Source organism: Papaver somniferum, unplaced genomic scaffold, assembly GCF_003573695.1.
Source record: "Papaver somniferum cultivar HN1 unplaced genomic scaffold, ASM357369v1 unplaced-scaffold_114, whole genome shotgun sequence".
Taxonomy (NCBI): Eukaryota; Viridiplantae; Streptophyta; class Magnoliopsida; order Ranunculales; family Papaveraceae; genus Papaver; species Papaver somniferum.
This window is the reverse complement of record NW_020620381.1, coordinates 3,686,480-3,699,424: the sequence shown is the minus strand read 5'-3', so window position 1 is coordinate 3,699,424 and position 12,945 is coordinate 3,686,480. Positions and strand designations below refer to the sequence as shown.

At 35.2% G+C, this 12,945-nt stretch overlaps 1 protein-coding gene across 1 annotated transcript; it reads right to left on the bottom strand.

The window, feature by feature from the left end:
- Positions 1–2,553: 2,553 nt before the first annotated feature.
- LOC113328760 (tetratricopeptide repeat protein 38-like) lies at positions 2,554–6,454 on the bottom strand. The gene is made up of 14 exons (XM_026575772.1): positions 6,323–6,454; positions 6,084–6,236; positions 5,911–6,009; positions 5,687–5,788; positions 5,343–5,486; positions 4,916–5,010; positions 4,696–4,825; positions 4,515–4,619; positions 4,136–4,242; positions 3,988–4,021; positions 3,631–3,720; positions 3,445–3,529; positions 3,299–3,363; positions 2,554–2,922 (listed from the first exon to the last, which is right to left on the bottom strand). Exons 1-14 carry the CDS (start codon positions 6,425–6,427, stop codon positions 2,803–2,805), a joined length of 1,434 nt encoding a protein of 477 aa, XP_026431557.1. The 5' UTR covers positions 6,428–6,454; the 3' UTR covers positions 2,554–2,802.
- Between the last annotated feature and the right edge of the window lie 6,491 nt (positions 6,455–12,945).

Here is a 12,945-nt window from a genome sequence, read left to right as displayed (position 1 = left end):
TTAGATTGAATCTAATCAGGTGTTCATCTAACGGTAAGTATTGATTGCTTTTTTTCAAAGCTATCAAACCCTGATTTGAAGAATTATAAGGGAGAAGTATCCTAGCAATTGGGAAACCTAATCCACACACCTCCTGTCTGATATTAGTTGCGACTAGAGTCGATTCTCTTTTAACCTAGGTTTTTCCTAAAACCCTAATAGGTTAACGACTTGAATACTTCATTGGGATTGTGAATCCAGACCCAACTATTTTCTCTGTAGTTGCATGTTCTGATCTTACTTTGTTCTATCATATTGAGTACTATGTTCTCTAAGATTTGCTCGAGATTTATCTCCGATAGGTAAGATAAAAAAAAAGTCATAAACATCTTCCACAATATCTTATTTTATTACTATACGATTAAGATTATTGTGAGGTGATTGTCATTACTTGGATGTTCTTCAGGAATATAAATCCGGTGTATCAATTGGTTCCTGTTCACCTTGATTTATCAAAAAACAGTACAAAAACTCGTAGGCATTTCTGTGGGAGACAGATTTATCTATTTCAATAGATTTTTCTATGTGAGAAAGATTTTTTATCAAGTATTCGACTATGGGTCGTAGCAAATCTTAGTTGTGGGTTATATCAGCTAAAGGAATCAAGTGCGTAGAGTCCTATTGGGATTCAGAGACGTAAGGAGCGCAACTGTACCTTGATCAATGTCAGATTGGTTAGGGATCAACTACATTCCAGTCTGAAGTTAACTTGTAGTAGGCTAGTATCTGTAGCGGCTTAATACAGTGTGGTGTTCAAAGATGGACTAGGTCACGGAGTTTTTCTACATTTGCGGTTTCCTCGTTAACAAAATTCTGGTGTTTGTGTTATTTCTTTTCCTCATTATATTTTCTATATAATTGAAATATCACAATTTATGCGTAAGTTCAATCAGTTCGTGAATCCGACCTTTGGGTTTTTGATTGAATTGATTGACACTTGGATATTGGTTTTTGATACCGTCCTAGTTGTTTCTTATATTAATCAGGCTCAAGTATTTCTATCTTTTCGATTTGCTGATTACATTAAGAAACAGAGATACAACTCTTTGATATACTTTTATAAAGATTGAGTGTAACTGTCTAATTGGATCTCTTGAAAGTATATTGGAGTTTGTTCATATAGATTACTAAACGAAATATTTGGTACGGTTGTTAGACCCCCGCTTTTTCAATTGGTATCAGATAAGGAAAACGCGTTTAAAACCTCATAAGTCTGTGTTTGTAGCAATCTGACTCTATGTACATTAGTGTTATCTCTGTTAAACACATCACCATAAACAAAAGTTTTGTTTTTATGAAATATATTAAAGATAAATATTTGCAATCTCAAATATAGATGAACCTTATGTTCCAAGAAAATAGACTTGCATTGACAAGTGTTACCTTACAAGATAATCTAGCATCAAACTTCTCTAGAATTGGATCCCAATTTTTTTTTTAAACCAGACTTTGCACCAAGTGGCATCCCAAAATACATAAATGGTAAACAATCTGTTGAACAACCAAATTCTTCCGCCCAAGTAGCTAAGTGAGGAACATCTCCAACAACAATGAGACGAGTTTTAGATGTATTTACCCTTAAGCCGGCAATAAACTCAAAACAATGTAATGCAAAAAACAAGTTGTGTAACTCCTCCTTTTTGTTATCGACAAAAAAAAAGTGTCATCTGCATAATAAAGGCGATTAACTATGATACTTGTGGATGAAATAGAGAAACCACTGAATAGGCCTTGATTAGCTACTCTGTCCGTAAATCTAAAAAAACCCTCCATTACAATATTTAATAAAAATGGACAAACCGGACAAACTTGCCTTACACCTCTTATACTTGTGAAGTATCCAAAAGAAAACAAAAGAATTTACTTCCCAAACACCAATGCAAAGACATGCAAAAATTCGAGACCGAAACACTAATCTGCTCATGAATAAACAATATATTCATTTGGTTGACACCTTACTGTATCAAACTAAAGTTCTACTTATTAAAGATATTTACAATATATCTTGTAAAGCCATGACGAGAAAATGGTAAGAATCAAGATTTTAATTAAAGTATGATGTTGGAACCAGTAGTATAAAGGTTCGTTATGGCTTATAGTTTTCTATCGTTTCATTCTTTGTTTTTAGTGTACCAGTTTCGACTCTTGATGGAAACTTATTGAAATTTCAAAAGTAGCAATTCTAACCATATAGGAAGAAGCATTGAACATTTAGGCATCATAAAATCTAGACGATAGAAGCACATGTGAAGTCAAGCTAATGTAGAGCATATTATTGAAATGAAAAATAATGGATAGTTTGTTCAGAACTGGATCAAAGTATTTTTTGGAATAACGACTACGAAGAGATAATTATTTAGATCTCGGTTTTTCGTCTATAAATAAGAATCATAATTAAACTTGAACAAGTTCAAAGAAATAATTCTATTAATCAAGCAACCCTAACTTATTCGACAAGAAAGGATGAAAACAACCCAAAACAGACTCAAACTCGAAATTCCATATTTTCGCAAATTTGAGATTTTTATAAATAATTAAAGTACTTATGAAAAGAAACTACGGACCACAAACAACGACTCAAACATACTCCTAATTAATAAGATCTTAGCAAAGGGAAACGCTCTTAAAACGGCAACAAAGTGACATGTCTTGATCGTTGCCCATTTTCCATCAAAACAGGTCTGTCTTGAGCTGAATTACGATACTCGGGCTTTTAGCCTCCAAATAGGCTATTGCTTGGTCATCTGCATCACTAGGATAACATCAATGTTCGGTAAAGGTTCTCTTCCTTTGGGATTTCTCATACCAGCTGTGAGAAACAGCAGACTCCAAAACTCTGGCCTTTTCTGTTACTTCTCTTCCTGCCAGAAAATAACCTCTCTCCTGGAGAAACAATGGCATCTAAACGTTAGTTTCGAACTTTCAGTGATGTAAATGTGTGCAGCGTGTTCTCCTGGAAGAACAAAGAATGCGGCTAAGATCCCATTATGCTTCCTACAGGGTAGTATTCTGGACAGAAGCTTTAGATGTTATGGAGTTTTAAAATAGCAAGGTATGTCGAAATGACAGTTTGAGGTGTACTCATATACTAACTCTGCATCCCCTTATATGTTTCTTAATGCTAGATTTCCTTCAAAAAGGCAATCGAGTCTTATGACCGAACTGTCAAGGATAACTCCATCTGTCTAGAGGTCTTAAAGCTTAGTTTAAGGGATTAACTTACACGCACAGCCGATTTAAAAGATGGGATACTCCTTACCAGCAAACGCCACAAGAAAGGAACCCCTTTGGTCTTATCAATCTGCTTCTGGATTTGGTTGATTGCTGGAATTCAAATCTTAAAATGTTAATATGCATGAGAAAGGAACAAAATCTACAAGGCTCAAAATAATGGATCTCTTTTACCTATCTGGTATCGTCCAGTGTTCAACAGAACAGAGTACCAAACTTCGTTAAATACATCAAGTTGTTCATCTGATGCCCCAATAACCTGGAGTGAGTAAAAGAGTTCTATACGTTAACAAAGAATTCTCCTAACGCAAACTAAGGGAAAGTACCAAAAACAAAACAAAAAAAAAACGCCGATTATACCTTGTATTCAGCGGTTTCAAAATCTGGACCAAGCAATTTAAAGGCCTTTTCATGATTTCCTTGCCCAAACTCAAGTAAGCCTTCTGAAAGCTGAATATGTAACAAATAAGACAATATCCGAGAGGTTTCAACCAGCTACTCTCCTAGAAAGGTTTATCCTTGTCAAAACACTCATATGCGATGTTTTTTCTTTTTATTCCATTTCATCTTCAAATATACTCCTATATATATTACTTCCATTTCATCTTCAAATATACTCCTATATTACTTCAATCATTGTTAAAAGCAAAACTATTTAATACCAAGTTGAGCTTTTCAGAAATCAAGAAACTAAGAGGCTAAGAACACGAGACCAACCTGGATTCCTTTCTGCAGGGACGGATTCGTCTTCCTGGTCATTACAAAAATGACCCAAGAAAATATAGAGAAAGATGTTAGTTGAAGTTACGAGGAACTGAGGACCCAACTAAATTAAATGAAGAGAAAAGGGAAGTGTTTCTCTTACTTTGATTTCATTTCTTTGAGTAGAGTTTCTGCTTCAGTAATTTTGCTGGTGCTAGATAAGGCCCATAATATTAAAATATCCATATGCCACTGAATATGCCAGACAGACTGCAATTATGCAGACCATTAACCAAAATTCGAATGTATCCTAATATCGGGATCGAGTTCTGTGTTTATATTACTTCATTCAAGAAATATTCGACCATATTTCATGAATCGAACTTCATTTTTATTTTGTTTGCAGTTTTTTTGCAGGAAATATCACAGATTCGACGACTTAATCGTTCATTTAATATATCTTCAGAATGCATTTCCAATCATTAATTTAACGCAGTGTTTATCGAGAATGAAACTAAAATTTTGAATAAAAATCAACTCACTTTGTTAGTAAGATGTCCCACCAATTTCTCCAGGCGGCCCCCCATTGAATTAGCATGACCGCGTACACATACCCGCATCAACAAACCTATAGCATTCAGATAGACCTGATTCCAGAAAATAGGTGTGACTTACTGAGTGCAGCATACTTGTTCGATTTAGTATCGATACTTGTAAGCTTACCTGTGTGCCTATAGCGTCACTTTTTTCTAGCTCTCCCCAGATATGGAGGTCATAAATACTCAGGACTTTGGAGATTGGAGAATTACCATCTAAGTAACAAATGGCAAGATGCCACCAACAGTGCGTCAACCTGAACATAAGATGATTCTGTGTATGATGAATACAGTATCAATGAAAAGAAAATGAAAAATTCTTGCTAGGAAGATTGTGCATATCGTACATAAATGATGAACAGACATCCCACGAAGGTGAATTCTTCTCCATGAACTTCGCTGCCTCCTCGAAGCGGCATTCATACTGAAGAACATGGCAATGCTGCACGACGAGGCTCACGTGTCATTTCACAGGTGAAACAAAATGTGTAGTGTTGTTGTCTTACAGAAGCAAGAGATTGGTTATATGGATATGCTTCTAGTTCTTGTCATATACTTTATAAAGAATAACACGGATAGTATACAAGTGGAAGTTCAACTTTTGGTTTTAAGCAAAACTCACTGGGGGCGAACATTGATCAATTAGTAGAATGGAAACAGAGAATAGAGGGGGGCATATGACCTGCCCTCCAAGTGGAAATTCAACTGCTATCTTAGATGTGCAAATTTTTAAGTGCATATACCACAGGAAAATTGGACAGAGCTTTGACTTACACCATGTTGTGACCAGATGTCATCCTTATTGATTTCCAATCCCTTCCTTGCAGCTTTTTCAGCTTCAGCCATTCTCCCAAGTTCTAGTAAAGCAAAACAATAAATTCCGTGTATGTAGTCCTCTTCTTCATTTTGTGGTAAAACCTGTCGGAAATGAGTACCAACCTCGTTAAATCGAAGGAAACTATATTCACAGAAATCCGTCAGATGGTTACCAACCAAGCTACTAAGTGGAAAACACATACATAAGAATTGCCTTGGAAATAAATTGCAACATTCGAATAAAATTTTCACTTGTTCATTCGGAAACATGAAGGCGCACAATTCCAAAAAGAAACCATTACCTGCTTAACGAGACTCAAACACTTATCAGGTTGTCCCATGAAAAAGCACAGATCATGTCCCCTTTTCAAAGATGCCAAGTCTTTAGGAAACTGTGCCAATAACTGCAAATACAACATTTCCAATAACTTGAAAAAGTGAAATGCAAGTATAGCTCCTTCTAACATGATCGAAGGGACCGGGTAAACCCAAAATAGCATGAAATACATATAGAGAGTGCATATACCGCTGAGTGCAGAAAATATGCGGATTCGTCATCTCTGTCTTCACCAACCAAGCGTGAAATAGCAAGAAATACCGCCTTTTCATACGGTGTAGCATATTTCTGAACAAAAAGGTTAAATTCAAACTCCAGATCATACTAAAATATTAAAAACCTGAATAGAGAAAAAATCTTACTAGTTGAGATTTAGCAGACGAGAGATAGGCTTGACTTTTTGAAAGGTTGAGTTGATAGGATTCATAAGCAGCTAAAGTATTAGCAAGAACACAGCTTTCGTCATCAGTTACTGCTTTAAGTATCACTGATGTTTTTCTCCCACGACTAAGAAACTATTGATCCAGTGAAGGAAAATCAGTCTCAAGAAAGAAAAAAAAAATCGTGAAAATATACATAAGCTGTAAAAGAAGAAACCAACCTGTATATAGTAAGAATTAATGGCATCAATGCAAGCATCAGAGGAAGTTCTAACAGGGTAACCCCATTTATCTAACTTTACTGTATTTTCTTCTCCTCTTTCCATTTTGTGCTAAGGATCCTCTTGATGAGTAGTTGGTGTTATTTCTTTTGATGTAATCTCCCCGCTCTAATTTATACTATCCTTGACAGAGACGACCAATACATGATACACATGTCGAGTGGATGGGTGGTGAAATCATTTAATGCCGAAGATGGCATATATGGGAAAATCAAAAATGCACATGTTAACGAAGCATGTTTAGTCCTTAACCCCCGCTCTATTTTAGATTGTCATTAACAGACACGACCAACGCATGACACACACGGTAGGATCTCACAAGATTTGCAAAATGTTTAAGCATATGGTGCAATGGGAAGTTTTAATGCGGAAGATTTTTGACAGGTAGATATAATGCGGAAGATGGCATGTATTGGAAGCAGCCAAAAATGCACATGCTCGTCACTTGTAAGACACTAGAACAAGGAGAGTCTAATGGTATTGGGGTTTACTACCCCGTCTTTCTCCTTGTGAATAGAGGCTACAAATGAGTTGGAATTATATGCAGGGAAATTAGTTAGAGCTCCGGAGCCAAAAGGAATCTTTACAATAAGATGGATGAATCGATTTCCAAAACAATACCACAAAAAGAGATTCAAAATTTTTTTGTTCAACAAATATTTCTTAAAAGGAAGTCCCGGAAACGTGTCATTCTAAATGTCGGTGGTTGCTTTTTATTTTAAGAAAATGTATTGGTACGATCGGATTCTCTGCCCCGTATGGTCCCTTACCTTACCTTCATAGGGCCCACCTCATGTTCTCCCCCGGCTGGCATGGGCGGGTGTACTTCGGTTTTCACTTCGTCCGCATTCAATCCGATGCATCTGGGATTTTAAATTTGGCATCCGCATTCAATCGAACATTCAACGGATTTGCATCTCATGAATGGACTGATTGGATACGGATAACCCAATGAATTTGTTTTATTTAAAATCTATAATAAAGAAAATAAAACCAACACAAATGACTCCTTATAAAACCTACACACCCTATATATGTATGGGAATATAAAAATGATATGTACAACACCCTAAATAATAAGTATGGATGTTCAACGGATTTTCAAGGTGACATCCGTGATCGATCGATAATTCATTGGATTTTAAAAGTTCCATCCACATTTAACCCATTAATGAACAGTCTGGGCATCCATCCACAAAAGAACGGTTGGTCAGGTTTAAATCCACGAATTGCGGTCCAAATGCTAACCTCAATTACCGGCTATGAACTACAAAACAGATGCGATGTTCTGGCCCGTTCGATGCGCAAAGCAATTGTTTCTCCTCCCAGTAGAACGAAGTAGTTTCCTGTCCATAATAATGGTTGTCAGAAATGTTAAACAAGAAGAAAAGAACTCAAGAAAAGAAAAAGAAAAAACTAATTGATTAAAAAGAAATTGAAGAATTCATAAACATGGTTGACCCGATCCAATTTACACCTCTATGTATGACCCATTTTCGATAAAAAAATCGATCTTCCAATAACTTTCTCATTAGTACGAAACCCACTAGTTTAGTTGAGATAACGTGATCAGGATAACAAATTATCATATGAAATTATTGGCGGCAGGTCTAGCAATTGTCAATAACTAACCTAATAACCATCTAACCCCCGCTATATTTACATATCAATTTAAAAATGGTGACTTTGGCATTAAGATAAATATTTGAATGAGCGGTGTTTCAAATTATTTTAAAATGACTTAATCAAATGAAAACCGTGGTACTCTCCAAAATGGAGCGGGTCCAGAAAATATTTCTTTTTCTACCATATGATCTAGTAATAAGCCCACCATCTCACCCAGCCGAGATCTTTTTTTGCTTCATAAACATATATAACCATATCAATGCTTATCAAGAACTATTTAGTATGGTAGATGTCCTGAATCTTGATAGAGGTTTAGGAGTTCTCGGGGGCTTAATTGATTCATGAGAGAATAACTTTTAGGTTTTAGGGATTCAGTTGATTCATGGTACTAGTGCTATGAGAATTATGGAGGTAATCATGTACTGTCCTTATTAATTACGGAAAATGGATCATTTGTCCAAATATTTTTAAATCACGGTTTAAATGGACGAGTAAAAAATAGTTTGGGTGAAATGGCCAAAAAAAAAATAGTAAGGATGAAACTAGCTTAAATTTAAAAAATAGCAAGGATGAAACTGGATACATCCTGTGTAAATTAAAAATAAGAAAAAATCTTTGAAAATGGGCACGATGAAACTGGTTACATCCTGCATATTTTTACATTTTTGTCCATTTAAACAGTATCAAAATCTAACTGTCCATTTCACCCAGGAATTGTTGATTTTGGTTTTTTTAACCAATTTTGTGTATTAATTAGTCACACCCTTTTTTTTACACGGAAAATGGGTCATTTCTCCAAATATTTTTAAAACATGGTTCAAATGGACGAGTAAAAATTAGCATGGGTGAAATGGACACCAAAAAAATAGTAAGAAACTGACTTTAACTTAAAAAATAGTAAGGATGAAACCGGTTGCATCCTGATATAAATTAAAAATAAGAAAATGTATTTGAAAACATAAAATTGGTTAAAAAGACCAAAATCAACAATTCCAGGGTGAAAAAGACACGTAGACTTTGATACTGTTTAAGTGGAAAAAAATGTAAAAATAGTCAGGATGTAAACAGTTTCATCCTACCCATTTTCAAATACATTTTCTTATTTTTAATTTACATCAGGATGCATTCAGTTTCATTCTTGCTATTTTTTAAGTTAAAGTCAGGATGAATCCAGTTTCATCCTTACTATTTATTTGGTGTCCATTTCACCCATACTAATTTTTACTCGTCCATTTGAACCATGTTTTAAAAATATTTGGACAAATGACTCATTTTCCGATTTGAAAATGGGTAGGATGAAACTGTTTACATCCTGGCTATTTTTACATTTTTGTCCATTTAAACAGTATCAAAATCTGAGTGTCTTTTTCACCCAAGAATTGTTGATTTTGGTCTTTTTAACCAATTTTGTGTTTTTTACACAATTTATTATTTTTTAAATATTAAGTTTTCGACCCAATGTTTAATACTGTAAAAAGAAATTAAACTTGTACATTAAATATTTGCCTCAGTTCATGAGAATTCACGCCTTCGACGGCTTTGGTAACATTGGTAAATTAGCTCCACCCAAAACAAAATCCAGAATCCAACCATGATTGTTGTTGGTGACTAGTTGGTGTTATTTCTACCGAGATGAATCTCCCATTTCAATTTATTTTTTTCGAAAAATAATGATGAGTTTCAGACTCTAATCACTGGTATAATCATCACCAGGTAACTTTATATTATCATTTTTCTTTTTTTTGGTATGATAATTTATTTATATTATCATCGACAGCGACAACTAACGCATGATAGGATCTCACCAAATTTGCCCATATCGCGTGGATGGATGTGAAATCATTGAATGCCGCAGATTATTAGATGGCGACCGACACATGACAGGATCTCACCTAAGTTTAAGCATATCGTATCGTGTGGATGAGATGTATAATCATTTGATGCCGAAGATGGCATATATATATAGGGGTATATTCAGGGAACATCAAAAATGCACATGTTCGTGGAATGCAAGACACTAGAATAATGTTAAGGTAGACGTGCAGCACGTTCACTATTAAGCAATAGGAAAATACAAAATGCACATGCACGTTACTTGTAAGACACTGAGATTAAAAAAAATTGGCAAGAAACTTCGTGAGTAGAAGTCGGATTTTCACTAGTGCGAGAGGTAGTGGAAACTCTACCCTCTATGGATAGGGCCTGGAGATGAACTCATTGTGGCGTGTCGAGATATAAAAACTTAATCGTTAACGTGGATGTGTGTAAAGAGCCTCTCGAAGTATGTCTAAGTATGAATTATATGTATGGAAAAGAGCGGTTGGCGGTGGCGGGAAGGGACTTAAAAAAGTGATATTCTGGGCAACTATTGTCCCGAGTCAAAAATTCCAAAAGCGGACAATTTTGACATTTGGCAACGGTTTTATGCTGATTTTACCCAATGATTTGTCCAACTAACTCACTACGGACCTTTTTGTAAGGATTTTATGGATTTTTTTGGACAGTTTTATCATACTAATTCCAGTTAACTTGCTAGCAATGTGGTATGCCTCAGACGCGTCAACAGAGTTACTTGCAAGTAATTCGGGTATTGGCCTTTGGCCGTTACGATCGCTGAAAACTTGGCCGAACACGATATTCCATGTACTCGTTGTTCTAGTCGTGATTCAGACCGAGTTAAGAGTCTTACCGAGTCACGAGTGACAAGATAGGGTCAAAGTAGTAATGTTTGTTTCCAAACATTTATATATGGAGAAAAAAACCCTTAGCAGCATTGGAGGCGCAAGGAAAGCAAAGTTTTTTTTTCTTCTCTTTGATCTATTTTTCTTCCATTTTTCTTCTTCTTCTTCTAGATCTAATTTTTTTACAGTTTTTCTTACATTTTCAGAAGAATATGACCAAGAAAACTAAGGTGTATTAAATTCTCTTTATTTTCAGCTTTTCTAGTTTACGATCTTTTCTTTCTCTTCAATTCTTCTTCCTGATATCAATTTTAAGATAATTCATTGGGGTCTGTTTGGAACCTTGGAAGTGGGAAAAAATATCCTAAAAAAGTTATCTTAATTTAATTTAAAATAACCTTGTTATTGGTTAGTTGTAGTGTTATTTGTCTTAAATTTTATCTTATTTTAGGTTAGGTTAACTTGTGTTTGCTTAACACTTAATCCATAAGTAGGTTAACAAATAATTCGCTAGAACTTATGTATAAAATATTGAACTTTGTAGTCAGAAATAAAAACAATTTGAGAAATTACGACAATTACCTATTTTGAAGCAAAATAATTGTGTAACCCAAGTGAGGATTAACGTATCTCAGGTATTTGGAAGGATAATATAACCTCACTTTTTTGAGTTCCTAAAATCAAGGAAGGTTTAGTATTCCTTATCCAAGAATGGAATTGCAGTGAGACAAACATGTTTTAACCGTTTTTTAATGAATAACCCAATCTAGAATAGATCATCCAGGATACCAAACAAGACCTTAATGTTCTCTGAATATGTGTGTTAGGTATACTAATTATTTTAACTGAATTATACATAAGCTTTTTTATGCCTTCTAGCCCCATCCTCACCTAGAAGTATATGAATGACTAAATGTATTTGATGTATCATTTAACGGGTGAATGATGCTTCAACCTCATCTATTGGTGTTTCTAAAGGTTGTGATATAGCTAGTGAATAGGCTAAATATGCTAATCGTAAAACCAGACACGTCAGTTGTAAGCTGTGAAATAATAGATTTAAGGATCATGTTTTACAGGTAAAAGGTCAGGTGAATATTTTTCCTAAGGATACACCAGAAATGATGAAGAAAATTAATGAAAAGAAGAACGAAAAGAATGAAAAAACAAGCTAACAATGAGAGAATTGATAGACTACATGAGGCTATGGAAACATTTATGAAACAAAGTGATGATGAAGTGGTGACACTGGAGTTTATGGACACCAAAAAGAAGAAATTAATAAAATCTGACCCTGAAAAAGCGAAGCAGAAATCAATCAAAGAATTTCAGCCAGCTAAAGAACAATTGAAATTAGAAGCTTTGGATGCTATTGGAGGATGGAAAACTGAATCCAGGATATCATTCAATGCATTCTGGTGGCCATCCGAACCCGGCGCTCCATCCTAACCTAAAGACTTAAGAGCCACCAGAAATTCATCCTCTTCTATTCTTTTCTCGAGTATCTCATTGTCACCAGGAGAAATAGTCTTTAGACCCAAATTAGCCAAAGAAAATTCAAAGTCATCATCCAACTTAAATCTATTATGAAAGTGAGCCACGATGCTGTCCTTGATCAAACTTTTTTCTTCAACCCAGTCACCATCAATGCGCAAACGAGCAAATGTATTTCTTTTTCTTCTATACTTGGCAATCCTGTGATAAAAATTTAGTGTTTCTTTCACCCTCAATCTGCCATTTGACTCTAGATTTAGCTTTGTAATGCAACTCCTGCATATCAGCTATATCTTCAAAGTCCGACTTAAGACGAGTCCAGTTAGAGATTTGCTGACCAGAGATAGTTCCTTCATCGTGCAACTGGTCAAGAACCTTAATTTGTTGAATAATCCTTTCAAATATTCTATCAATGTTTCCAAAAACATCTCTATTCCACGCTCTTAGCTTAGCCTTGAGCATCTGAAATTTCTTAGCCAGTTGGAAGCCTGGAGGACCCGAAATCACAAAAGAACTCCACCAATCAGCCATAAGAGATAAAAGAGGGTTATCAAGAAGCCACATTCCTTCAAACCTCTATGGAGGAGGACCCCAATCATCGATATTGCAGCACAACAGAATAGGTTTATGATCAGACATAGGGCGAGCCATTGCCGTAACCGAAATATAAGGAAAGTAATCCTCCCAACCTACAATTATAAGAAACCTGTCAAGTTTCCTAGCACCCTGAATAGGAATGTCAAAAAGGTTATGGTTATCAAT